Source organism: Taeniopygia guttata, chromosome 2 (assembly GCF_048771995.1).
Source record: "Taeniopygia guttata chromosome 2, bTaeGut7.mat, whole genome shotgun sequence".
In the NCBI taxonomy this organism is placed as follows: Eukaryota; Metazoa; Chordata; class Aves; order Passeriformes; family Estrildidae; genus Taeniopygia; species Taeniopygia guttata.
This window is the reverse complement of record NC_133026.1, coordinates 140,065,106-140,090,105: the sequence shown is the minus strand read 5'-3', so window position 1 is coordinate 140,090,105 and position 25,000 is coordinate 140,065,106. Positions and strand designations below refer to the sequence as shown.

The 25,000-nt window shown below is 41.6% G+C and overlaps 1 protein-coding gene across 1 annotated transcript; it reads left to right on the top strand.

Moving 5' to 3' along the window:
- The first annotated feature begins 151 nt into the window (after positions 1-151).
- ANXA13 (annexin A13) lies at positions 152-24,338 on the top strand. Its single transcript, XM_072924986.1, has 12 exons — positions 152-217; positions 1,834-1,908; positions 13,138-13,216; positions 15,448-15,542; positions 17,145-17,315; positions 17,880-17,913; positions 17,996-18,075; positions 19,492-19,560; positions 19,766-19,867; positions 21,812-21,887; positions 22,702-22,814; positions 23,995-24,338. The coding sequence occupies exons 1-12, from the start codon at positions 203-205 to the stop codon at positions 24,112-24,114; spliced, it is 1,029 nt and encodes a 342-aa protein (XP_072781087.1). The 5' UTR covers positions 152-202; the 3' UTR covers positions 24,115-24,338.
- The last annotated feature ends 662 nt before the right edge of the window (positions 24,339-25,000 follow it).

Below are 25,000 nucleotides of genomic sequence, written 5' to 3'. Positions count from 1 at the left end.
AACAGGATGTGATATTAGATAGTAGGGATAATAAAGCCACCATGAATACATGAATACACCCTACCTTGCAATGACTAGAATTTAAATAATGTCAGAAGTTATTGATTAACCTAGGTTTAGGTAGTATTTAGCTATTCCAACTGCATGCTTGTTTTATTGAAGAGCAGAAGAGTTGTACCTTCTACATTCAGGCTAAGCAAAAATGGGCAGTTCACATGTAAGTATTTGCCTAATTTGGATTGTCAAGAATGCAATGATTTCCTGGTTTTATTTTTGTCAATTTTCACTTGATATGGCATTAATACAGTTGCAAGTGAAGATTTATACTCAAAATCTACTTTGTAGGGGAAACTTGAATGCAGCTGGTAACGTTGCTTCATTACAGTACATGAATAATGAAATTATAACTGCAACACACAAGTCCTGAGTGCTTTAAAGCTCCAAATGGCTTAAACAGGGCAGCATTGTCATTTTGAGAAAAAGAAATTATGCAGAGGATGTTATGGAAAAACTAATTTTAGTTAGTTTAGCAAATTTGTGTTGGAACATTCTGAATATTAAAATAATTTCCTAAAGAAATATGAAAAACTTCTTGTCTCAAAGGCCAATACTTTCAAAATTGGGAAGTTTATCACAGAGCAACAGGGACAGGAGTAATCTCAAAATGTAGTATTTACAGAAGGCCCTGATTAAAATCCAGGTGTTGGGATTTACTGCATCAAATTGCTACAGTACAAGGTTTGACTGAGACAATTTTTGGTAACATTTGTCTGCATTAAGACATTTAACATCAAAATGACCTGATTGTCCAAAACTTTTGTGTGACAGCTCTGAATAATTAGTTCCTCTGCAAGTTAAGCAGCTTGTGCTGAGGAAGATGGGGCTCTTAGCTCTAATTTTGAAACTAGTGGATAAAAGCAGTATTTATTCAGCAGTGCATTTTCTCCTTGAATGCAGAATACATGCAGTTTTGCAGTATGTATCAATAGAAGACAGCCTGCCTGCTGATACAGTCTAAAGTGAGTTTCTGTAAGGTTTAATTATTTTTTAAATCCAAATTCAGCAAGGCCTGGAGAGATGCCAATGTTCTGATGCTTTTGGACCAGCTCCCCAGGACATTTTCTTGGGCAGAGTGAGCAAGACACCCCATACCATTTGCATAAAACTCCAGCTACAGATCCAAGGAGCTTTTTGTCTCCCTGTGAGTGGGACAATGATCCCATAAGGGGAGAGGAGTGAGCAGATCAGCAGCACTGCCTGTGTCCAGCAATTCCACCTGTCTGCAGGAGACAAGGCCAAGAAGGCTCCTGCTGAGCAGGACACAGCACATCGTGGGGCTGTCAGCAGGCATCTCCTGAGGGTCCTGGCCCTGGAGACCTTTCAGTGGACAGCACATGGAATGCAGTGCAGGGCAAACATTCTCCATTCATGGCTAAACTGTCCAGAGGGGGTGAATCCATGGCAGGAGTGATCACAGCCCTGCAGCTCAGGCAGCTTTAGCAGGTGTATGAGCTCCGTGCTGGACTAGGGAGTTTGGATGTGGGTTCAGTACACCACAGTTGTGCTGCAGGCCACAGTGGGAACAGGGGTGATCCCACATTGGAAGAGAATCCCATCATTCAGCCCAGACTCAACTGGGAATTGCATCTCTCTGTTGTCCCTAGGAAGTTACAGGTAATCTTGGAAAAATTCAGAAAACTGCTTCTGGAAGAGCAGAAAATAAAATAGAGGTTCTTGCCAGGGCTTTTCAGCTGCAGTTTGCTGTTTCTCCTATCTCATGTTTTGTAACCACAGGCTCATGAGTGTCTCATACATTGTTTTTTAAACCTCCAGAGCCAGTCTTACAAACTCACGGAGGATATACGGAAACCAGCCATAGGGGCTGCCCCTTTGTCAGCAGATGAGCCAGTAAGAACTTTTTAGGTGGAGGATGAAAGGGGCACTGTGCTGCTGCAGCACCTGTTGCTGTGGTTTATGGTGGCTTTGGGAGGTTCTGCAATGCACAGAGGCAGCTTCTCTTTTGTGCTCAATACTGGTGCTAGAAAGCTGGGTAAAAATGAGTTATTTAATTCTGTTGAATAACACAACAGAATTTTATCCACTTTGAAATTTCAGAAGTTAAAGTTTTATTTAATAGCTTCTGCTAGGAGAAATATAAAATTAATCATCTGTGCCAAATGAGGTATTTTATTTGGCTAAATGACTTTAGATTTTAAAACTTTTTTTAACTATCATTTTTGAATGGAGTTCTCATTGAAAGCTAACCATTCTTCAGTGAAGAGCTTCCATTATGTGGATGTTAAAATTGAACTTTTCAGTTCTATCAGAATGTCTTGTTTTACAATGGAGCTTTCAGCAAAATTCATATCTTCCTGAACATGTTAGTTTGAACAAAAGTATCAAATGTTACTGAAAAAAATGCTTTCAGAAAAATTTTCCAACTAACCCTAAAGTGTGCCTTTCTCTGAGAAACTGAGTTCCCAGTTAAGAGCTGCACCTGATGCAAAATTAAAACTCCAAATCTGCATATTTTCATCTGCTTTTTGCTCTCTGAACTTGGTCTGGAACTTCTTTCCTCCAATCAATGTTTTTGGCTGCACATCCTTCACAATTTAAAGTCTCTTAATTATTTTCTGTGTTTGCAGTCTTGTATCAAGCTTATGTGTGCATCTGATGTCCTTAATATTAATAAAAATAGAGTCAATCTACCTGGAAATCTAGATAGCTGCTCTGCTATAAGGAAGATGCTTTGGGGACAAATTGGGAATAGCAGCAATGGTTTTCATTCCATGATTTGAAAAGTTTGATAGATTTTTACTTATGTGAAATTGTGTAATTTTTTTTTAAATCTTCTGTCTCTCAAAAATCCATGAAGACTGCTTATGCATAATTCTGTGGTGTTTGTGAGTTTAATTAATCTTGGGGTTGGGTGAGTTCTTTGATTTTAATTCAAATTTGTTGAGATTCTCTGCAACACCCTTGAATTACATCTTGTCATTGTAAAGTAGACTAAACCTTCTTCCAGGGAGGACTCTATAGTATAAGGGGATGGCAGGTTGTTGTGGGACATATGGTTTGACAACTTAAAGGTCAAAAAGTAAGTATTACCTGGAGAAGATATCTGCCCAAGGAGCCCTCTTGGGCATAAGCTCACAAAACTCACAAGGACTTCTCTGTTGCCTATAAACATTACTGTCCTTGTAGAAATGTTTCCCTAGTACAAGTATTAGCACAGCATGATTTTATTATCTCATCATGAAGCTCCACAATTGCTCTTTGTTTCTTCCCCTGGCAGGCCAGTGTTCAGGGACAGGCCAGTCTTGTTCAGTCCCTGGCCATAAGCCCACAGTCAGCAGAAGACAGAAATAACTTCTTGTTTAACTACCCCCCCACTGGGGAAGATCTATGGCAGATTCTTTTCATTTCCATGGTCTCTTATTATCCAGGATATTTGCTGTTCCTTTCAGAGCTGAGGCTGTCCTATGAGTGCTGCTGTAGTAGGTGTTAGCAAGCATCTACCCATGAAAAAATTATGATGCATTTGTGGCAAAAAAAAAAAAAAAAAAAAAAAAAAAATAGAATCCATCTGAAATATCAGAGTTGCTGCATTTATGTTTTACATGATGTAAATAGGTCAAGCAGTTATGTTTTACAAAAACATTTAAAAATCCAAGGTATCTATATTTAAAAATCCAAAGTATCTGGACTCTGATTTTAGAGATTAGAGTTTCAGAGTTTAATTTTTACTCTCTATATAGAGAGAGTTAACTAACTCTCTACCAAGTTCTGATGTTACTAATAAAGAAGTCTTTTTCACTAGACTTTCGTCTCCATTAGGTGGGTTATTGGCACAAGGCAGTTATGATATCTGGTAGCTCAAGCTGAGATGCCTCAAAACAAAGAACCCCTTGGCAAGTAAACCCTCACTATCTAAACTCCCCGTTCCTCATGCAACACTTCACACCAATTATAATATTAGGGTCTTCTCCCTCTGTATTGGTTCTCTGTTTTGTTACCAGGTGGTTGCTGTGTGGTCATCTTCACATGCCCTGAGGTCAGTTTGGTGGGGGTTTTGGTCGGTTCTGTATTCCACATTGGAATATGGTGCTACAGTTCATATACCACAATCAATGGGCTGTCCACTCTAGCTACTAATTTTTAAGTAATATTTAAGCTACTAGCTTCGTCTGTGCTAACTACTACTAATGTCCTGGTTGTTCACATTTCACTACAATCTCTCTTTACTGTTCTTAATTATCAGATTATTAACTCTGAATTTCTTTGTAATCCATCTTTGACTTATACAACACAGCCATGTGGTTCAGATAAAGTTTAATTTATAGCCCCACAACTCTACCTACTTATGTCAAGCAAGAACTTACCTACTTTCAAATTATATAAAATTTTTAACAGTTGCTATCCACAAATTATTCTGCCTTTATTGTTAACTACGACTAGTGTCTGAAGCAGTGGACGGATTACTGCTGCTTTAGGTGACTCATCTGCTCTGGGAGTATCTTGAAACTTCCTACACCTCCTTCCTGTGAGGTAGAAAGGCGTTAGATATACAAACCTCCAAGTTCTGTAGGCACAGTTGGTTTGTTGGACACTAAACATGCATGTTAGTATAGTTACAGCATTTCTGTGTGTGTATGAATGTACAGATGGTGTTTAGATAGAGTGTTTCGCAGAGATGTATTTTAGAATCAATGAAGGGACCAAGGGGTGAAGTATGTCCCTGATGGGGTGCAACATCCTTCAAGTTCTTCTCCCTTTAAATAACTGAGCTTTAAAATACATGCAAAGGTGAGCATGATGTTCCAAGGATTGCGCCCATGGATTTGAGCCCTGTGTAGGTGTTCTTAAGTCATGTTAGCTTTCATGCTGGCATACACAAGAATTTATTTCAGTTCCATCAAGGTTAGCTCATCATAAGTCTAAGTGGAGGTAATGAGTATCAGATTTTTAATAAGACATAAGAACACTTGAGTTAAAAATCTGGTATATCAGCTGAAAAAAGAGGCAAAATATGTTGTTATGCAAGTATCTTCCAACCAGGTATGGTCAGTAAAATAAAAGGAGTCTGCCCCCATCATAACAATGAATTATTGCCAACTTGAAATACTAGATTTATCTATGCTGAGCAAAGCCATTTCTTTGCATTTTGTATGGCTTCCATTTGCAAGATAAGTAATCAAAGGAAGTGATGTGAGGCATGACTCATGTCTAACCACAGGCATGGTGTCTTTGAAGATTTCCTGCATCCTTTCCTGCCTTGGCTTCAGCAGCCCCACCAGGTGAGTCAGGTCCTTGTTAGCCCCATGTCCCCTCTGCCAGCCCCATGCAGGCGCTGGGTGCTCTCACACATCTCAGAGGTGTCTCTGTTTAAGCATCTGGATTGAGCCCCCTAGAAATAAAAGGTGCAGTTTTGCAGATTTGACATTCCCTGGTATGCTAAACAGGTAGCCCTGGTAGCTAACAGATTTTAAAAGTACTCTGTGTTAAGGTTTTTGAAAACTTTAAAACTGGACAATATAAAATTCAGCCATGAGAGAACCACCCCAAACTTACATTTTTCTTTTAATGGTGGGTTTCTCTGTCATGGTGATGAACATTAATAAATTGGATAAAAAACCAATCATTGATGATATATTAACAGCTACTAGAAACAGGAGGGATGTTGTAGGAGAAAGATGGTTTTAATTCTGTGGTTTAAATAACTGTCAGAGCAATTATCTTCACTATTGCCACTTGTTTGTAATAGGAAAAAGTAAATGTGACTGATTCTATTAGGATCTTGTTGTCACTGCAGGTTTAGTCACAGATGTAGAAAATAAGGTTTGCACCTCCTAGTTTGGAAAGAGTAACAGAGTCATTGCAAAGGCTGTTGACTACTCCATAAAACTTACACATATTGTATTATCCAGTATAGAATTAATATAGAAATTGTTTTAATCCTGATAGCACCAAACCATCAGGAGCAAGCAAGCTGATGGTGCGTGTTGCTGTCATGCAGCTGTTAGACACAGAACAGCCACAAGGATTTGGGAGAATGACAGCCTGGCTGACAGATGGCAGATGGCATTTGGAGACACTGATACCATTCTCTGAGCAGGCAAGGAGGCAGTTTTTCAGCTTCATGTTGTGGTTGACAGAGAAAAATGCTCAAACAAACAAAAATGAGAGGTACATTTTACAAAACAGGTGAAGAAGGAAGGAACCTTGCAGACAAAAGGACATGTCTTTAGGTTGAACTTTGCCAACTCATTTGTCAAAAATGTGTTTGTCAACCCCACCTTTTTATTACACAGCACAATCCCCAGTGCTTGCTCTGCTGCCAACACACCATAGCTGCTTGCTTCTGTTTGTTTTTAGATGTTAGTGCCCATCTACCCTGACCTGTGTGCGAAAGCCTATACGTTTCAGAGAAATTCCTACCTGAATGATTGAGCTCCATTACTTTAACTTTACTGAAGAAGAGCTTGCAGAAAAATCCCTTATTTTGGTGGAGGGATGATAGGAGATAGTGAATACATCACCTGCTAATGATGAGATACCCTCGCCCTGAATGACCTTTCCCAGTTAGATGAGACCTTACCTTGCCTTCCAGTAATTGCTCTGTGTTTCTTTTGCTTAGCCATTATATTAAAGAGCTGTAATATTTGGAAGTTTTTCTCGTGGGAGTATGCACACACTGCAGAGAAATTGGCTTTATCTGCTTTTTTGCCCTTTCTGATTGATGGTATTGAGCTTTCTCAGCAGGTCAACCTTTTGTGACTGGGAATGTTTGTTTTAGTAAATCAGATTATGGATGAAATACAAACATAGCATAATTTTCAGTCTGCCTTTGGAAGTAGATCAGGATCAAAATGCAGCAGCCTAGTCCTTTGTTTGTTCTTGTGTTTTGTTATTCTCCACAGATGGGAGTGCTTGAGATGAGTGACGAGGTTTGGGCTGTCTTAAAGACTACTTTGGGTGGGAGTTCAGAGTTTCTTCTGATAACAGGATGTTATCCTGACAACATGTGATGCACTAGAAGGTTTTAACCACAAAATCTAAGAACATGTCCTTTTTTTCCCCCTAGTCATTACTGTTAGTCTAGTTTACCCTGGATCCCAGTTGCATTATAGCTCATTAAAGACTTCTGCCAAGATAAATAATTAATCTTGAGTATATGTGTGTTTGTAAAAAATTAATCATGTAGGTGCTGATTTGCCAAAAGCTGTCTTCTGTGGTCCAAGTGTATTAGATAGTTTAACCAATGAGATGCACACCCTGGTCCTGTTGTTTGTTGCACTAACAAGGTGACTAGATGGTTTGGAATATTTCCTGGTACATGGAGAAAATAAATTTCCTTCTCCACATAAAAGATAAAGACAGGAATCACAGAACTGGAAGGCACCTTGAGATGTCAACTCACTTAACCATTACCTACAGCAATAATTAAATATTTGTGAAGAATAAGAAGCTCTGCCCAAACCAGTCCTGACAGCTCTCACAGTGCTGAGCTGGAGAAATGGTTCATTAGCTGGACACGAGGCTCCCCAAAGGTGTTTGAACTGGTGGCTCAGAGAATGTGCATGGTGAGAACTGAGAAACCTCAACAGTTTCTATAGCTTCCTATCTAGGATGGGTTTTCAATTGTTTTGACTTGTTTGTTTTTCTGGTATTCCTGTCCTCACCTTTAGAACATTATGGATTGTTTGGGACTTGGCTTCCCAAAGAAACAAGATGGACAAGGATCCAAGATGCTACAATATCTGTTATCCTAGCTAAAAACATTTGAACCCACCAGACAACCTTAGATTAATTTACTAGCAAGGTGCTAATCTCAAAATTAGTAATGCCTGTTATGTTTTTCTGTAAATCTTAAGAACAGAGAGACTGTATTAGAAATCTCCTGAACAAAAAACTGAGGCATGAACTGAACCCTTCTAAGACACCAGAGAATCCACACGGTGTTGGGCTTTTATGCTTGTGCCTATCATAGGAGTTGTTTCAGCTGCAATGGGCAGTAGAGGAACCAAATTCAGGCAGACAGGAGCTGTAACTCTCTGGGAAATCAGGTAGAGAGGTTGCTGGTGCTCACCTGCTTGATAGAAAGGAAAGCTCAGGTTGATGTGCATGGAACTAGTTTATACCATTCTTTTAATAACCTCATTTTTCTCCAATGCATTTTTTGAACATAATTAAATATATGTGAAGAAGAAGAAAATGAGTGGGAAAACTCTGGCATATTTGTGTAGCCCACCTCTAGTATTCACTGGTGATGCTCTCAGGTATGTGAGACATTCACATTGGGTTGATGGGTGCAGGCCCACAGGAGATCACTGATGTCTGACAGGCAGCAGGCAGCTCACCCTGGGACATCTCTAACAGCACCAGAGACCTGAATACTGTCCTAAATTTTATCCTTATCCCATTCAAGTGTATGAGTTAATGCTGTAAAGAGCATGGCTGGGTCAGTCTGCCCTTTCTGTCTGCTGCCACTTTTAACTGAATTTTTATTTCTCGTAAACAGCAGCCAAAGAGAAGCTTGAAGTTAGAAATCCACTAAATAAAGCACATAAATAGTACCTGGCAAAAATGAAGACTGGGGTAGGCACTCGGCATACCTGGATCAATCCAGCTCTTTTTAGAGTTTTGCCTACAGCTTCTGGAACTGCATCTCACCTGCTCTGGTCAGCAGCCACACTCCTCCTGGCTCTTCCCAGTGATCTTCTTTAAGGGTCTGTGCCTGCATTTATCCATTTATCCATGTACATCATCAGCATCAATCTCTGTCAGAGCTGCAGCAGGTGACCAGCCCCACGAGCAGCTGCTCTTTTCATTGTTCGGACTACTCCTCCTTAAACCTGTTCCTGAGCAGGCTTGTGGCATCTGCATGAGATCATGGAAATGGAAAAATAGCTGTGATTGCTCAAGCTGTATTATCAGCTGTTTTCAGAGAGGGCTCTCTTTTGCAATACAGGAAACTACCTGACACGTTCATGACAGCACTTCTTCTATTCTTGTCTACTGACAGATGAGCGCTTTGTATCTATTGCAAGCCTAATAGTCTTTATCCTGAGGAAAGCACTAGATTTTTAGGAGTGTCTGCAATGTATTGCAGCAACCTACTAATGCCTCTACTGATGCCTTGAATCCATCAGAGCTCTTGTTTCCTCACCCCCACCCCATCCTTTTGGGTTTGCTGACTTTTGCTAAATGTTTAAGGGCTCCACATGCTGAAACATCAAAGAAAAATCTACACAGTTTCTCTAAGAATTGCAGATCATCTTCAACTATAAACTCATCTTACAGCTTCCTAAAGTCAGATGTAAATTATAGTAGCAAAAACCACTTGGTGTGCTTTAAAACAAATCAGAACAAAGCAAGTTAGTTTTAGATCTTTTATACTCTGTCCAGTTTAATATAAATAAATCTGTGGCAATTTTAGCTAAAGCTGCAGGGAAACAGATTATTGTCTAAAACATGCTTGAGTGAGACAAAAAACTATTCAGGATAAGAGAAAACAAATCGACACAGGCCATAAATACAACTATGCTGGAAGTAAAAGTATATTTTTTACCATCAGAACTCTAGTCACATTAATTAATATATAGCTATAGGAGAAAAATTAGAATAAAATTAAATAAATGAGTGGATGGAGCAGGACCAATTTGTGAAAGCAAGTTCCCTTACACCCTGTGTCCAGCTTCAAAGCTGTTTGTAATCTGTATACCTGATATTTCAGACTCCACATCATGCTCTTACCAAATTTGCTAGAATACTTTTAAGTCAGTAACTAATCTAATCTAAATTCTGACTCTAAAAAAGAACTATATTAAAGTGGTTCTGCCCATATTTTTAGAAGAAAAATCACTACAAGTTACAAATGATATTAAACATTGATTGATTATGCCATGTATCCTTTACAGGAAAATCCACCTGTCAAAATCTGGAGGGTAAGGAGTACAGCTCTGAAACATCTCTCTCTCTTTCCTGTATTGGGAAGCTATGTCAGTGAGAAGGTCAAGGATGGGAGTCAGTAATTAGTGAATTTTAGCCAGTGCTTCTCAGATGACCCAGGAACTGGCTTTGATAGTCACCACAGTGTCAGATTTCTCTCTGTAAAGATAATGCTGGTATTACACACAGTACTAAGAGAATGGTATCCCCCAGATGCATCATTTAACGTTTTGCAGTGATTTTTTTTGAGGTTTTAGCAGAGCTGACTCAGTAAATTCCTCTGGTGCTTTAAAACAAACATGTCCTGAACATTGAAGCAGGCCTTCCTTCCTGCATGATTTTTGCATTGAAAAGAAATGTTTCTGTATATATGAATAATCATAAACTGCCTGTTGCACCTGTGCTACATACAAACACAACACCTACAGTACAAGTTGTACCTAGGGATGAGGGGCTCACTAAACCTGAGGATAACTGATCAGCCATCAAGGCATGAGAGAGCAAACCACTCTCTTAAAGTCCTGCCATGACCTGACCACGACCAGGTGCATCTGCAGGAGGGCTGGGGCAGTGGGAGCTGCAGAGGCAGCAGCACCAGCATGATAAGGGCAATTCCCACAGCCCAGCAGTTCTGGTGGGCAAGGCAAGGCACAGGACAAACCAGCCTTTGTGTGTTTGTGCAGGTGTTTCTGTCGAGGCTGGAGGTCTGAAAAGTGGGAGACAATCTCAGATGAAGCCTTTTTCTTCTCACCACTGCACCTTCTGTCCCAGGTCCGGAGGCAGTGAATGTGAAGCAACAGTTCTCAGCTCTTATTGTTGCAGGAAATCTGAGAGTCTATAAATTAGAATAGCATTTGGATCACTACAAAGTAGTAAAATATGTATATTTTATATGTTCGCACTTTTCTCTGTATTTTGTGCTACAGAATTTTCCCATTTTTTTCTGTTTTGTCAGCTGCTTCTTTGGTCCTTTTGGTTTGCTTTGCAGACAACTCTAGAACAACTTCAGCACTGGCTGCCTAACACAAACAGCAAGATTTACCATAAGCATAGTAATAGTACACAGCCAAAGTAATGGTATTTCCCTGGAGCCTTCTCCATGCTGAACAACCCCAGCTCCCTCAGCCTGTCAGTCCATTTCCTTTGTACATGATGCCATCGAAGGAGAAGCACCTACACTCTGCCATAATAGAAAACGGTGAATGGAATTAATTTTGAATAGTTAGCAGTGCATCTGCTTTCTAACTTTGTGGTTTTCCCTTTCCATTTTGAATCAAACTCTTGGGAAATTTGAAGACTGTTAAATAAAATCTCCACTAGAAAATATTAGTTATGTATATGCAATTATTTCCATCTTGTTTGAAAGTTTTAGGAAAATTTGTGTAAGCATACAGTAGGATACATCTTTAAAAGCAACATTTATCATAATGATGGGGCAAAGTGTTACCTTATGTGGTAGAGATGAAGAGAAATTATTACATTGTTATTGTACCCTACTAATTGTTATAGCTGTAAAAATAACATTGTGTTTCGGCTACCATTAGTAGGTGGTTCTATCCTAGCTGGTAACTGCACTGGAAAAGCCAGGTACCTAAATTGCTTCAGTCAGTCACAAAGGCACTTTGGCAAAGCAGTGTAGGGACTGGATTTGAGGTTTCCTCCTTGAGAGCTGACCCTTTGCCTTTTGACAGAGGACGCCTTTTGCCAGAGTTGTTGCTCTTTCACCAGAACTAGTAGAGGATAGCCTGAAATTTTGAAGCATCCCAACAGGCTGTATCTGTACTTGTAAATAAAACATGTTGTTCTCTGCCTGATGGGTATGTGGCAGAGCATGGCCCACAGCCACGTGTCTAAATTATCTTTATTTTACAAGCAGAATGACGTTGTGCCAAATGTCAAAGGAATGGTCTCTGCCTTGTGTTCTCCCCAGAGACAAGGAGGTTAATCACCCATTTAACCTCTTCTGCTCCTCAGCAGGCTGGTGGCATTTTCAGAAGGGCTTAAAAGCAGACTGCCATGCCCTGCAGTATCATAACTCTTAATTAACAGTGGTGGTGCCAGTGCCTGGCAGCCCTGCAAAGCAAGCAGCCTCATCCACATGTTGCTATTTAAATGGAAATGCCAAAGCACTGCCAGTGCCCACTTAGTCCCCAAGTCTGTGGTGTGCAGATTGGCTTGTGCTTCTTGACTATTTTCTACTACTGTTTTAGAGCTTGGGCATGTAAAATATCTGAGTAATCATGTTGGAGGAGCTGAAATTGTTGCTGTCATTGTGGTCTCAGATAATTCTACCCTTTCCTGAGAAACAGCAGAATGAAGGGTGTACCAGCATTGCAGCCCCTGTGGCTCACAGCTTGAGAGATTAACAGCTAACTCAGATCAGAAGGAGCAGACATGGTTTTCTGTTTACATTGATATGTCAGGCTGTAAACTGCTGCAGTGGCTGTGGACTTTGAATTATTATCCTGTCCCTCTAAATTTAGCTTGAGGTAGCCACATGTATTATTTTGCCAAAAAAAAAAAAAAAAAAAAAAAAAAAAGGGCAAAAAAACCTCCTCAGCAGCAACAAAGAACTCCAGCTTTATCACATTATGTATCTCAAATAATCTTGTTTGCATGAATGCATCAATACAAGAAAGGTTTCTGGGAGCAGTTTTTATCCAGATAATTGGGAGTGTTCACAGTACTTAAAAATGTATTCAGAGATAGGTCCTACTTCTGCTAAGGTGTTTGTATTGGCCTATTGTTAAAGTGGTAAAAACCAATGATATTTGATCTGGCATGAAGATGTCTAGTATGAAGTTATTATCCTTAAATTCTCTGAATAAGCCAGAACTGGCAGAACAAAGTTATATAGATAGGATGTATATGTAGGATGACACATATACAAATATATATATATACATATAATATATATATATATATATTTGTATATATAAAAAAAAAATATATATATATATAGTCACAAAGTTGTATAGACCACTGTGATTTTTATGTGGTGGCAGCAATTTGTGGATACATTCCAGGAATCTCTGGGCTAGATACAGTATTTCAGCAAAGCCCAGCCTGAACTTCAAGGTTTAGATGGTGTGAACAAAGAGCAAGCAAGGACCTGGCCCAAACTGCTGTCATTCTAATGCAAAACTGTTTCCCGTGTGTCTGTTTTTTGTGTCTCTGTCTTCCCAGTCAACCCACAAGCGCCACCATCCCGCCTTTGATGCAGAGAGAGACGCCAAAAAAATACACAGTGCCTGCAAAGGAGCAGGTAAGAAAGACTTTGTAGATTTTTGGACTTTGTGCAAAGGGCAGATCAATATTATTAAAAAAAGCCTATACATGAACTTAGGCAAACCAACTGTTCCAACCAGTTTTAGGTAGTCTTTATGCTTTCTGTCAAATACTGACTCAAAGAACATTCACACCCATGAAGATAAATGGGAAGGGAAGCCAGCTTGTTCCTCAAAGACTGGTAAGATCTAGCTTGATAATTGCATGTCTCCAGAGCATTAGGGTAAACATGGTATTTGTTCCCTCTGACAGAGACATCAAGCTGCCAAGACTAATTTGACAGTCATGAAGTCCAACTAGTCAGGTTAGATTAAGGTCATGGTTATATATCCTTTCTCAGGCCTCCAGGGACCAGTAAAGAACATCATCACCTCCATATTTCATCATAGCCCATTGCAGCTCCATCAGCAGAAAGGAATTTACAGTGATTTCAACATTCACTAGTGATTTTTAACTGAAAATAACTGTCCTTTACCATCTTCTGAGGTAGTTTGAAGTAAGCTGCCTGACTGCACTGACATGAGGAATGCATAGTATTTCATGGGATCCTAAGGTCCACGGAGGTGACAATGTTCAGTAAAGGAAGAACATCCAGGCAGCACACACGATCAATAAGTTATTGATTCACTCTAGTTATTTTCACAGTTAATATGTATTTAAGCATTTCTTCCTGGTATAGCAATGACATTCAGAATCAGCTAGTTAAATGTTGAATTTTAGGAACTGTTCCCGTCGTACCAACTGAGCCCTCTCAAGACAGTTGACAGAGGACTCTCCTAACTGAGAGTTTAACCTAATGTTATCAAACAGGAGTATAATTCCTTCTAAAATTGGGCCATGCCTTCTGCCTTGGATCTAAGCAGGAAGAACTGGACAAGATTCCTGAAAGTTGTCCTCTGTGTACCTGGTAGTAATAGAGAGATGAAAACATATCAGCTGTTGCTGAATACCAGTATAATTTGTATCTTTATCCTTTGTGCTGCTTGCTGCTCAGAAACCCTTGTTGGTTGCTGCTCCTAAAAGCCTGAGATGAGGCACAGCACAAAGCCCAGAGATGGCCACACAAAGGCATCAGATGGCAGAGCTCAAGGAGAGTGTGGGGCAGTGACCACCAGCAGGATGTGTGGGCATCAGCAGACTTGGCAGATGTTTTGATGCCTTTGTTCTGCCATCCTGTGGGCATTAGGGCAGTGCCCATCACAAGTCGGGTGATGAGTCTGTCCTGGCTCACGTTCCCAATTCCAAGGCTTGTCATGAACAATGCCTGAGTCCATCTGCTGGCCCTCAAATAGAAGTGCACAGGACACCTGTGCCAGGACACCTGCCCTATTGTGTCCTCCGTGCATCCAGGTTACATCACTGTGCTCCTGTCTCTATTTAGCTGTAACAAATGCCTTCCAGCAGCTCTGTTTGGTGCAAACATCTGTTTGTGTGGAAACATCTGTTTACATGGCAGAGGGCAACAGAAGTGCAAGAGCAAGGTCACTGCCTTTAGGAAGCTTCTTCAATCCATTGCATAAGTTAGAGCTCCAAGCTGACTGGGGGCTTTTCCCCTGGAGAGGGGCTGCGTGTTCAGCTCCCCTCTGTGATGGGCAGAACAGCAGCTGCATCTCTTTGGGCATTCCACACTCCCACTTCACTCTGATTTTTGCCAAGCAAAACAGCATTGGCAGAGACTGAGGCTGGTTCCAGAACCTTTTTCCTGACTTCATTTAGCAAAATTAAAACCAATTTTTTACAGGCTGTACATGCAGGCTTCAGGTTAATGAGCTGATTCAAACACATCCTTGCCTGCCCCAGCCTCTTGCCCTGCTGCCCTCACTCTGTTGTGCCAGCACAGCATTCATGCCCAAAACAAACTGGATCTGGTGGCTGATCACTTGGGACTACTTAACAAAACATGTATGTCAGCCTATGGGCACTGGCATAACCCTGATTTTAGGAGCAGTATCTGTCCTTCTCAAACAGAAAACTCGATTTCTTTGGTATGAACAGCATAAGATGGTGAAATTTTATTTTATGGTCCGAACATTGTAGCTGAATACAGTTAAAATTATCCTCAAAAGAATCTTAGATGCTACAAATCCTAAGGTGGAACCATTGGGGATATATGTACAGGATTTATTTTTTTGTCTTTAGAGGTCACATTTTCTTTCCTCTTCATTAGATTCCGGATTATAAAATCCCTATGTACAACTTCTTTTTCAGGAACTGATGAGAAAAAAATTATTGAAGTCTTATCAAGTCGAACATCGGAGCAGAGACAACAAATAAAACAGAAGTACAAGGATTTGTATAGCAAGGTGTCTTGAAATAAGTGGCCTCTCTGTTTGAAACCACTGCCACTGAAAATACAGCCTACAGGCCTCTGTTTTTGAAGATATCAAGGGCATACTCCATCTAAGAGGACACCAGTTACTTTCTGATTCAGCAATTTATTTTATCTCCTAAAATACTATCATATTTCTAATTTTAGGCCTCAGAATCTTCTTGAAGTCAGCCTTAACCAGATCAGAACATTTTAATCAAAGCTGGGAGAGCTAGAAAATAATTTGTAACTGAAACATAAAATATTTCAGCTTGTGTTCATCTTCAGCACATTCAGAAAAAGAAGTTAATGTAAAAAGGAAATTTTAAGTCAGAGTCACATTTAGACCAGATGCAAATTCAGACAAACTTTTTGATCTCACACACTACATTTTTATTGAGTTCAATAGAAGTAATATTGATTTCTTCCAGTGATGAAGTAGAACACGTTGCAAAACTTTTCATTGAGCACTTGATTTCTGCAGGAGGCATAATCTGCCTTAATGATTTTCTATGTAAGAAAAATAAAGTTTCTAAAATATTATTTCAGTAAACAGCTGGATCCTGCAGACCTTAATATTAAATTGGTATTTTCTTAGTGTCTGCTTGCTCATTAATCAGTATCAATAAGACAGTCAGCACTGAAGATGAACAAAAGCCTTCTATACATGAAATTTACAGCAAGCGTGATACAGATTTTGGTTACATTAAAACTATCAATTTTGTTCCATAATGAGAGGAACATCACAGTGACATCAGCTCATAGCTCATAGCAACTTTTCTCACTTTCCTGGGCAGCCTGTATCTCTTGGGAAGGAGGCACAAGTGGTACCATCTCCCTCCTGCTGCTCCAGGAACTTGCGGCATTTGTGGTGTGTGTGTTGTAACTGCTGCAGCCTCTGACCTGAGCAGTCGCATGTTCACATGCGGTCGTGCAAGCAGGAACTTGAGAAAAATAGACTCAGAGCTGGACTTCTCATCCAGTGCTCTGACCTTGTCAAGTGCTTCCCATACTGCAGGAAATGTTAGCTGCAGACAGGAGCTCAAATACATCCTCAGCTGGCATCCTTGGCATGCTCTAGCCAGCTCTCCTCTAGGGTCTTACTGAATTTTGATTTAAAGTTGATGCAGGTGTGTGCGTGTAAAAATGCTGTTTGCTTGGCACAAAAGCACCTTGCAGAAATCTGCTGCTTTTTCCAGGAAGTCAGTTTTAACCAAAACTGACAGAGAAGATTCTTAGTTTGTTCCCCTGTCTGGCAGCTCTTTCAAAGGAGGAGATTTCTGCATTTTGACTCAGAGTAAACTCCTGTTAAGCTTTTCAAAACACTAGTTTGCATTTGTTTACACAAGAGTCATAACTGGACTGATATTGGCTGGTATTTGAAGATGGGACAATCATTTCAGTCAAACTGAAGCCTAAATTTTTAGGGAACTTATATTGTAAAAATAAAGTCTGTGTATTTTAAGTCCTTTTAAAATTGTTTTGTCACTTTTTGGTACAGAAGGAGATTTTAAATCATTAGATTTCCTGAAACAAATTAAGAAATCCTCTAATCTCACCTCAGCTTTTGCACTAACCCTGCTGACTGTCCCCACAGGAGATGGAAGAGGATCTGAAAGGAGACCTGAGTGGGAATTTTGAAAAGGCTGTGCTGGCTTTGCTGGACTTGCCCTGTGAGTACGAGGCCCGAGAGCTTCGGAAGGCGATGAAGGGAGCTGGGACAGAGGAGTCGCTGCTGATTGAGATTCTCTGCACACGGAACAATAAGGTGGGACACCACGTGTGACCTTCCTTGGGCAACAGGGCAGCTCACCCAGAGGATCCCTGCGAGGAGGAAGAGAGATCAGGCCAGCTTTTGTGGCTAAAATGCCTCTTGCCAGTGTTTGCAGCAGTAAGATTGCCATACTAGAGCTGAAACTAACAGGAGTTAAGACCAATAAAATTCACATTCCTTCCTTTATCCTACTCCTACCTGCCTTGGATGGCACAGAGGAAACACTGGTGAGAAGAATCCCTGGATACATGTTAAAGGGCAGCTCTGATGGTTCAGAGGTACAGAAACATGATTCTAGTGGAAAAAAAAAAAAAAATTAGCTCTTGCCTAAATGCAGGGAAAACCAGAGGGACACCTGCGTGAATCAGGTACCCCTCCAAGCGCTGTCCTCAACAGGGACTGGGAATTCATGGCTTCTCCCACCCCTGTGGTTGCTGCACCTCACACACTACAGGCATGGTGCTGACTTGCTGGTGTTTTGTTTGCTCATTTATTTATTAATTAATAAGACATATTTTGTTTGGTTGGTTGTTTGTTTGATTTGTTTTGTTTTCCTAGGAAATTGTAAATATAAAGGAGGCCTACAAACGTAGTAAGTAGTTTTATCTTTCAAATCCCTTCATTTAAATCCTTTCTCACTGGTTGAACTCTCACAGAGTTTTTTTTCTTCCCAGTGTTTGATAAGGATCTAGAGTCTGATGTTAAAAGTGAAACCAGTGGCTCCCTACGGAAGATACTAGTCATGGTGCTAGAGGTAAGGCTGGGGACTTTCCTCTTGTGCAGCTGTCTGACAAAGATATTTCCTTCTTTCCATGAATAATCATAATAAGTATTGTCTGGTATCTATAATAATGCAGTAATGATATGTAATATAATAATGAGACAATTACAGTAAACAAAAGGCATTATTCAGTATAAGAGCCTTTCATATCTATGGCTTTTTAATATGTAATTTTTTTTTTATGAAACCACAGATAATTTTATAAATATAGATCCTTTGAAAGTAAAATGATTGTTTTACTGTTATTTATACTATGGTAAAGGCTAGAATATTCATTCAAGGTCATGGCCCATTATTCTGAATTTTGCCCCAAACCACTAAATCTTATTTCCATCTCAGCTAAGGTATTTAGAATTTAGATACAGAACAACTAAGAAAGAAACTGCTGTTATGTTAGTTTTTCATTTATCAAAAATCTTATTTTCCATTAGAACACATTTTATTTGTAACCCCTTTCATAAAATAAAGCAAAAAATCAACACCTTCATAAAGACACATTATAACTAAGAAAAAAGGAGCACATCAAGAAATGTAATGTGTTGGTCATCTGATCTGATAGCCCTGGGAAATTAAAAGACTGAATAAATAAAAGAAGCTTTAATGACGTAACAGTCACATCACTGAATACATCACAGTTTAGATTCTCATTCTGGGAAGCATTGGTACAGCTCTTCCCAACCTCCTGTAGACTTTCAGGAGTGGCAAATACATTTCTTGCCTTTTCTTTTTTTTTTCACTGATAATTTGTCCCGGGGATGATGGCAGTGCTGGTGAATGCTCAGAGTACATAGTCAGGAAAGCATTTCACAGCTAGCAGGGCATGTCCAGCGGTGAGAAAACATCAGCACCTCGCTGCAGGCACTGGGCACCTCCTGCCCCAGAGGTCTCCGCGATGCGATCCCGCCGGGCCCAGCACAGAGCCGGGACAAACCCGGGCTCAGCCTGGGAGTCCCACCGTGCCCACCACGGGCTCAGCCTGGGAGTCCCACCGGGCCCACCGCGGGCTCAGCCTGGGAGTCCCACCGTGCCCACCACGGGCTCAGCCTGGGAGTCCCACCGTGCCCACCACGGGCTCAGCCTGGGAGTCCCACCGTGCCCACCACGGGCTCAGCCTGGGAGTCCCACCGGGCCCACCGCGGGCTCAGCCTGGGAGTCCCACCGGGCCCACCACGGGCTCAGCCTGGGAGTCCCACCGTGCCCACCACGGGCTCAGCCTGGGAGTCCCACCGGGCCCACCGCGGGCTCAGCCTGGGAGTCCCACCGTGCCCACCGCGGGCTCGTGTCAGCAGATGGCAGCAGCTCCCCAGCCCAAATACCTGTGAGGGCCCCGAGCTGGAGCCTGGCCAGCGCCCGGCTGGGTGTTTTTTACAGTTCTCTCCTCTTCTGCAGGCAACCCGAGACGAGACCCAGCAGGTCAACGCAGAGCTTGCTGAGCAAGACGCCTCAGATCTGTATAAAGTAAGTGCAGTTGTGCGAAATTCCCTTTTTCCCTGTGCTGTGCAGCAAGGGCTGCCTCAGGGGGACTAAACAAACCAAGCACGGGGATGATGGCAGCAAGGAGAGGAGCATGGGCTGGAGCTGGATATGGGCCAAGGGCTCTGGCTGACCTCACTCATACTGTGTATGAACAAGTGCTTCCCAAAAATGACATGTGATTTTGAAGGCAGGAGAAGGCCGTTGGGGAACAGAGGAGCTGGCTTTCAATGTGGTCCTAGCAAAGAGAAGCTATAGCCAGCTGAGAGCTACATTTCAAGCCTATGAAAAGGTGAGTTTATTTTCTGCAATGTAGGTTGCATAGGCCCTGACATAAAGGTGCAGACCCTACAACAACATGTAATGATCAGAGGAGACTTTTCCAACCTAAATGATTCTATGTAGAGTAAACAATCCTTTATCTGCTATTTTACAACTTCTTGAATGCTTTAAGAATCTTGGAAAACATATTTATACAACTGTATCCTGAGCATACATAGGTGATTTACAGGAGAAGTATCTTCTGCCAGTGAAGATCCCATTCCTCTTCATAACCTATGCAATACTCAGCCAAATAAATGTCACAATCTCTGTTCCTTCCCACAGCTGCAAGGCAGTGAACCCCCTCCTGCACCAAAGGGGCAGGTTCACAAACTCCTGCCCTGAAGGAAGGATTTACTTTTCTGGTCTTTTCTTCTCCTTTTCCTAAACAGAGCCTGGCAAGGTGTCTCCCCCAGTTCCTGCCACTTCACACTCTCGTATTGGCTGAGGAGAAGTTTATCTCCAGCCTTTTTCTCTCTGCCCACACTGGTCAGATGGCCTGTGCAGGTGCTCTGCTGTGCTTTCTGCTGTCTCCAGGCATAAGGCAAAATAGGCAGCAGGACCCTGGCTATTTAGTATTTCTCCCTGTGTCACCCTGCAAGGACATTTTACTCATGCCTGGGCCTGAACCTGACCTGATATGGAGACATCTTGCTTGGAAATTACTTCTGAAAGTCAAAGCAATGGGAGTTCCAAGGTCCTCCTAGCAGCAAGGTGGAAGCTCAGCAGTGACATCTCAGGAAAGAGTCTCCCTCCAGCTGCTGGCTCTCAGTCCTGAACTTCCCTGGAAAGACTAAAACTGTATTCTTAGGCACTGAAGATGAAAAGAGCTCAAGTTAAAGCCATATTTCAATGTCAGCATAATAAGGAACCAATAGCTACAAAAATGTTTGCAGCTTAATCCAAGGTTTGGGCTGCTGCTGGCAGGAGAACAAACCCAGTCACAAACTGATACTCTCTCCCTTGGAGTGGCCCAAACCCTGGGGGTTCAGTTCAGTGCTCCTATAGCCAAGCTACCTTGGCTTTTGATTCCTAAAGCCAAGCAGATCAGGTTGCCCAAACCAACACACCACATCCTGCCTGGCTGCACTCAAAGTAGAAGTAGGCCAAGATCAGAGCCCAAATCTTGCAAACATGCCCTTCTCTTCAGCTGGAGAGATACACAGGGCAAGATCTAAACCAGATTGGTGTTTTGCAGAACTTATGCCCAAAAGCTTCATGTGGTGCCCTTGATGCCTTGTACACACAGTCTCCCAACTCTGACCTAAAAGTCAGAGTTTTGAATTGTGCAGGGACATCCTGATATGCAAAGCAGAGAAAAGTAAAAGTCTTTGAGGTTCCTGAAGTTCACAAAAATCAGGATAAACTCTGTTTTGAAGAGACAGTCTGCTTCTCCAGTTCCCTACAGAATAATACAAAAACTTTGGGACAACCACGGTGCTTGTAAACTTTGCCTGGGAAGCCAAAGACAATAAGTAACAGAACTTCAAAGAGTTGGTAAAGCTCCAAAAATTATCTTATTTATGTGGGAGTCATCCAAAGCCTTTGATAGAGGGGCTATAGAAAGCTCGAACAGTTTCTGCTGACCAGAGGTCACTCAAGAAGAAGCTGCAGCTTCTTTGTCCCAGAAGCTATCAGATACCTGGGACTGCATAATGTCTGCATAATGACTGCATAATATCCATCACTTAACCATTGTGCCTTACCTGGCTGCATAGACCTTCTCTTGGTGCCAGTGAATCTGTGAGCACTTATACAAGAGAACTTCATTTACCCTCAAATTACTCTTTTTGAAAGTTTCTAAAGGATCTGGATTGACCTTTTGCCATTGGATCCCGAATCTGATGCTGGTTTGGACAGTGGGAAGAAGACATGTACAGACAGAAGTTCTTATGGCTCCTTTTTGTTCTCATAGGTGTGTGGGAAGGACATAGAAGAGTCCATTAAAAGTGAAACATCTGGAGATCTGGAGAAGGCTTATCTGACTCTAGGTAAAAAGCAATAGTTTCAAGACCTTTCTTTTCTAGTTCTTCCTGTCACCTGACATTGGTTGTTTGGGGTCTGTGTACAGCCTGGCAACAGCCACTGTGCTACCCCTAAACTGAGCTAACATATCTGCCAGGGAAAAAAGAAGCAGTTTCCAATAGTGAGTAGGACTCCTTGGTTTTAAAACTAAAACTTACCAGACATAGCTCCTTTCCACAGGAAAAGCTGAATTTTTTGCTATCTAACACAGGGTAGCCACCTCCAAGCTGCCCCTGAGACCACGGCTGGTGATAAATTGCAGCAGATGCTTGGGCACCATGAGAAGTATGCTAGCCAGCCACCACAAAAATGTACAGGGTCTTTGACAGCAATTTAGTACTAGGGCTGGCTTTGACCAACCTGTGCCCTGTCTCCAGTTAGCCCACTGATATTGCTGTTACCCACCTGGATTTAGGCTCTCACAGATCTTTCTGCTGTGATCTGCAGAGTGAGCAGCTACCCCAAGAATAGATGGGCAAGAGGAACCCCGTGGGAGTAAATGCTCTTTCTTATTCATGTCATTTTCACTGTGGAATGGCTGAGTACACAGTGCTGGTAATCGCTTGTGGAAAAATGGACATCCCCATTCAGACTCCAAGATTTCTTCTTGCATACTGATAGGAGATCAGTCTCAGATTAAAAGAAATGCCAGCTCATACATTAAGTATAAACACCAGAGTTTCCTTTTCTTTCTTACTTATTTAATTCTGCTTGAAGTTGTATCACAAACTGTAAACGTACAAGTATAACGAGGCCTCTTACTCTTACTGTTTTCTGTAGTCAGTTGTGCCAAAGATTGCCCAGGTTACTTCGCCACACTTTTGCACAAGTCGATGAAAGGAGCTGGGACTGATGAAGAGACATTGATTCGCATCCTTGTGACCAGGGCTGAGGTAGGGTACCCTGTGTCCTGTAATGCCTCACATCAGCTCTGGGAGAATACAAATCTAGAGGGTATGGAGTGAGTCCTGATAGATCATGTGCTCTGCAAACCCTTTTCAGCCCAGTGACATCAGTGGTCACACTCTGCTTCTGTACCCAGGCACCTCTAATTTTGATATTGTATCTATTTCTGTTTTCAAGGGAACTAAACCAGGAAGCATGTAGGCAATTTCAAGTGGAGCCAACTGTACCTGGTTAAAACTAACCCATGGGGAGGTCTGGCCCCAGTAGGATGTGTATAAGTAATTCTTAGTTAATTAATGATAAAGCAGCAGTTTCCAATTTGAGAATTGCTTATAAACATATGTTGCCAATTTTCTCTGATTCCAGCTGGGAAAAACAGATGGGGACAAGGGAAGAGAAATAAAAAGCCAAAGGACTTAACTGTCATTTTAAAAAGCACAAAACTTCACAAGACATTTGAGATATTTAAGCACAATCTAAGTATTCCTTGTAAGCTGTGTAGGTTGTAACCCCAGGGCTGTTTCAATCGACACAGAGGAGGAGCCTTTCACAGGCATGAAGAAAGCATATTTCTCAATGATCCACAGTGAGAAAAATTAGGCTCCAGGGTATTCTCTCTATTAAGACACAGTCCAGTCATTATAACATTTAAAACCCACAGCGATAAAGATCAGACCTGTGCTGTAGGTGCAGTTTTACAGGACAGCCCAAGACAAGGATTTTGTTTCTCCTCCACCAGTAACCAGAAAATTTCTTCTAAAGGTGGAACAACACACTTTTTTAGCCATACTCCTGGGACATGCCTCTTTCCCTGTTTGCCATCAGGGGATGACCTCAGAGTTCACAGCGACCTGTGTGAGTTTTTCCAGTACCAAGGCTGTGCTGGCACAGCACTGCTGGGCAGAGATTCTCCCAGCCTTGGCATAACTTTCCACACAGGCCCTCTTCACAGTTAGCATCCCCTCACCACTATCTGACACGGGATTACCTCAAATTCAAATATTAAGCTGAAAATCCTCCAAGGTTTTTAGACCTCCTGCGTTCTCCTCTCCTACTCCCACTCGGTGTGGTGGGCCTTGAATCAGACCCCAGGGGTGCTGGCAGGAGCAGGGCATGTTACTCAAAGCATTCACCATTCTTCTAAAGAAGCTCTTGATGTCTCCTCAGAGCGACCTGCCAGCAATAAAGGAGAAGTTCCAGCAAATGTACAAGAAGCCGTTAGCTGAAGCTGTCCGATCTGACACCTCTGGGGACTTCAGAAAGTTGCTGCTGGCAATTTTGCACTAAAAGCCCATCAAGAATGAAGAGGCATGCTGAGCAGCCATCTCTTGATTAATTTCCAAAAAACCATCCAAAAAATGTGGCATTAGCACAAAGAAAAAAAATCCAATTTATTTTCTTTCCAGCTGGGAAATATGTTGCCAAGTAATGTTGGACGTGAGGTTTATGTTATGGCTGTCTTGCCAAATACCCTTAAGCAATAAAGACATGTTGAAAAAACTAGATATAAATTGACCTCTCTGTGTTTGCATATGTGGAGGAATCTTCCGTCATTGTTTCTTCTGGGTAGATTTTCTGTCTTTCTGTTATTCTGAAGATTATCCCCGCTCTTTCCTAAATTCAATGAATGTCATGTCATGCCATTACAGTCCTGCCAAGAGAAAATGGATAGTAATTTCTTCTCAGTTCATTATCACAGCTCTTTAAACAACCGGAGGGCTGTGAATTAATGATTTAAGTCAGGCCTTGATTAAAGTCCTGCTGTCAACAAGGAAGGCCAGAGTGATTTCCCTATCTGTGAGTTGCTCTCTCAGCAGTCACCTCCTAAATTGTCCCATGAAGGAAAGACTTGCAGTACCCACCAGCACCACATCCTGGCATATGGTACAGGAGCATCACAGGGCAAGAGGAGGGTCTTTCATGAGGTAGATGTCAGGCAGGAAATGCTGTTCCCTAAGAGGAAGACATGGGCCTCTGGACAGATGCATGGTCTTCATCCTGGGATATTTCCTGGTCTGATCTCATGGCTCACCCTGCTTTGAGCAGGAGCTTCAATTAAAGACCACTGGAGTTCCCTTCCTCCCTGAATTACCCTAAGATCTTATAATCATATGAGAGAAGATGTAGATAAAAAATAATAGAACCTGACAACTAAGAAGAGGAGAGTGAAGAA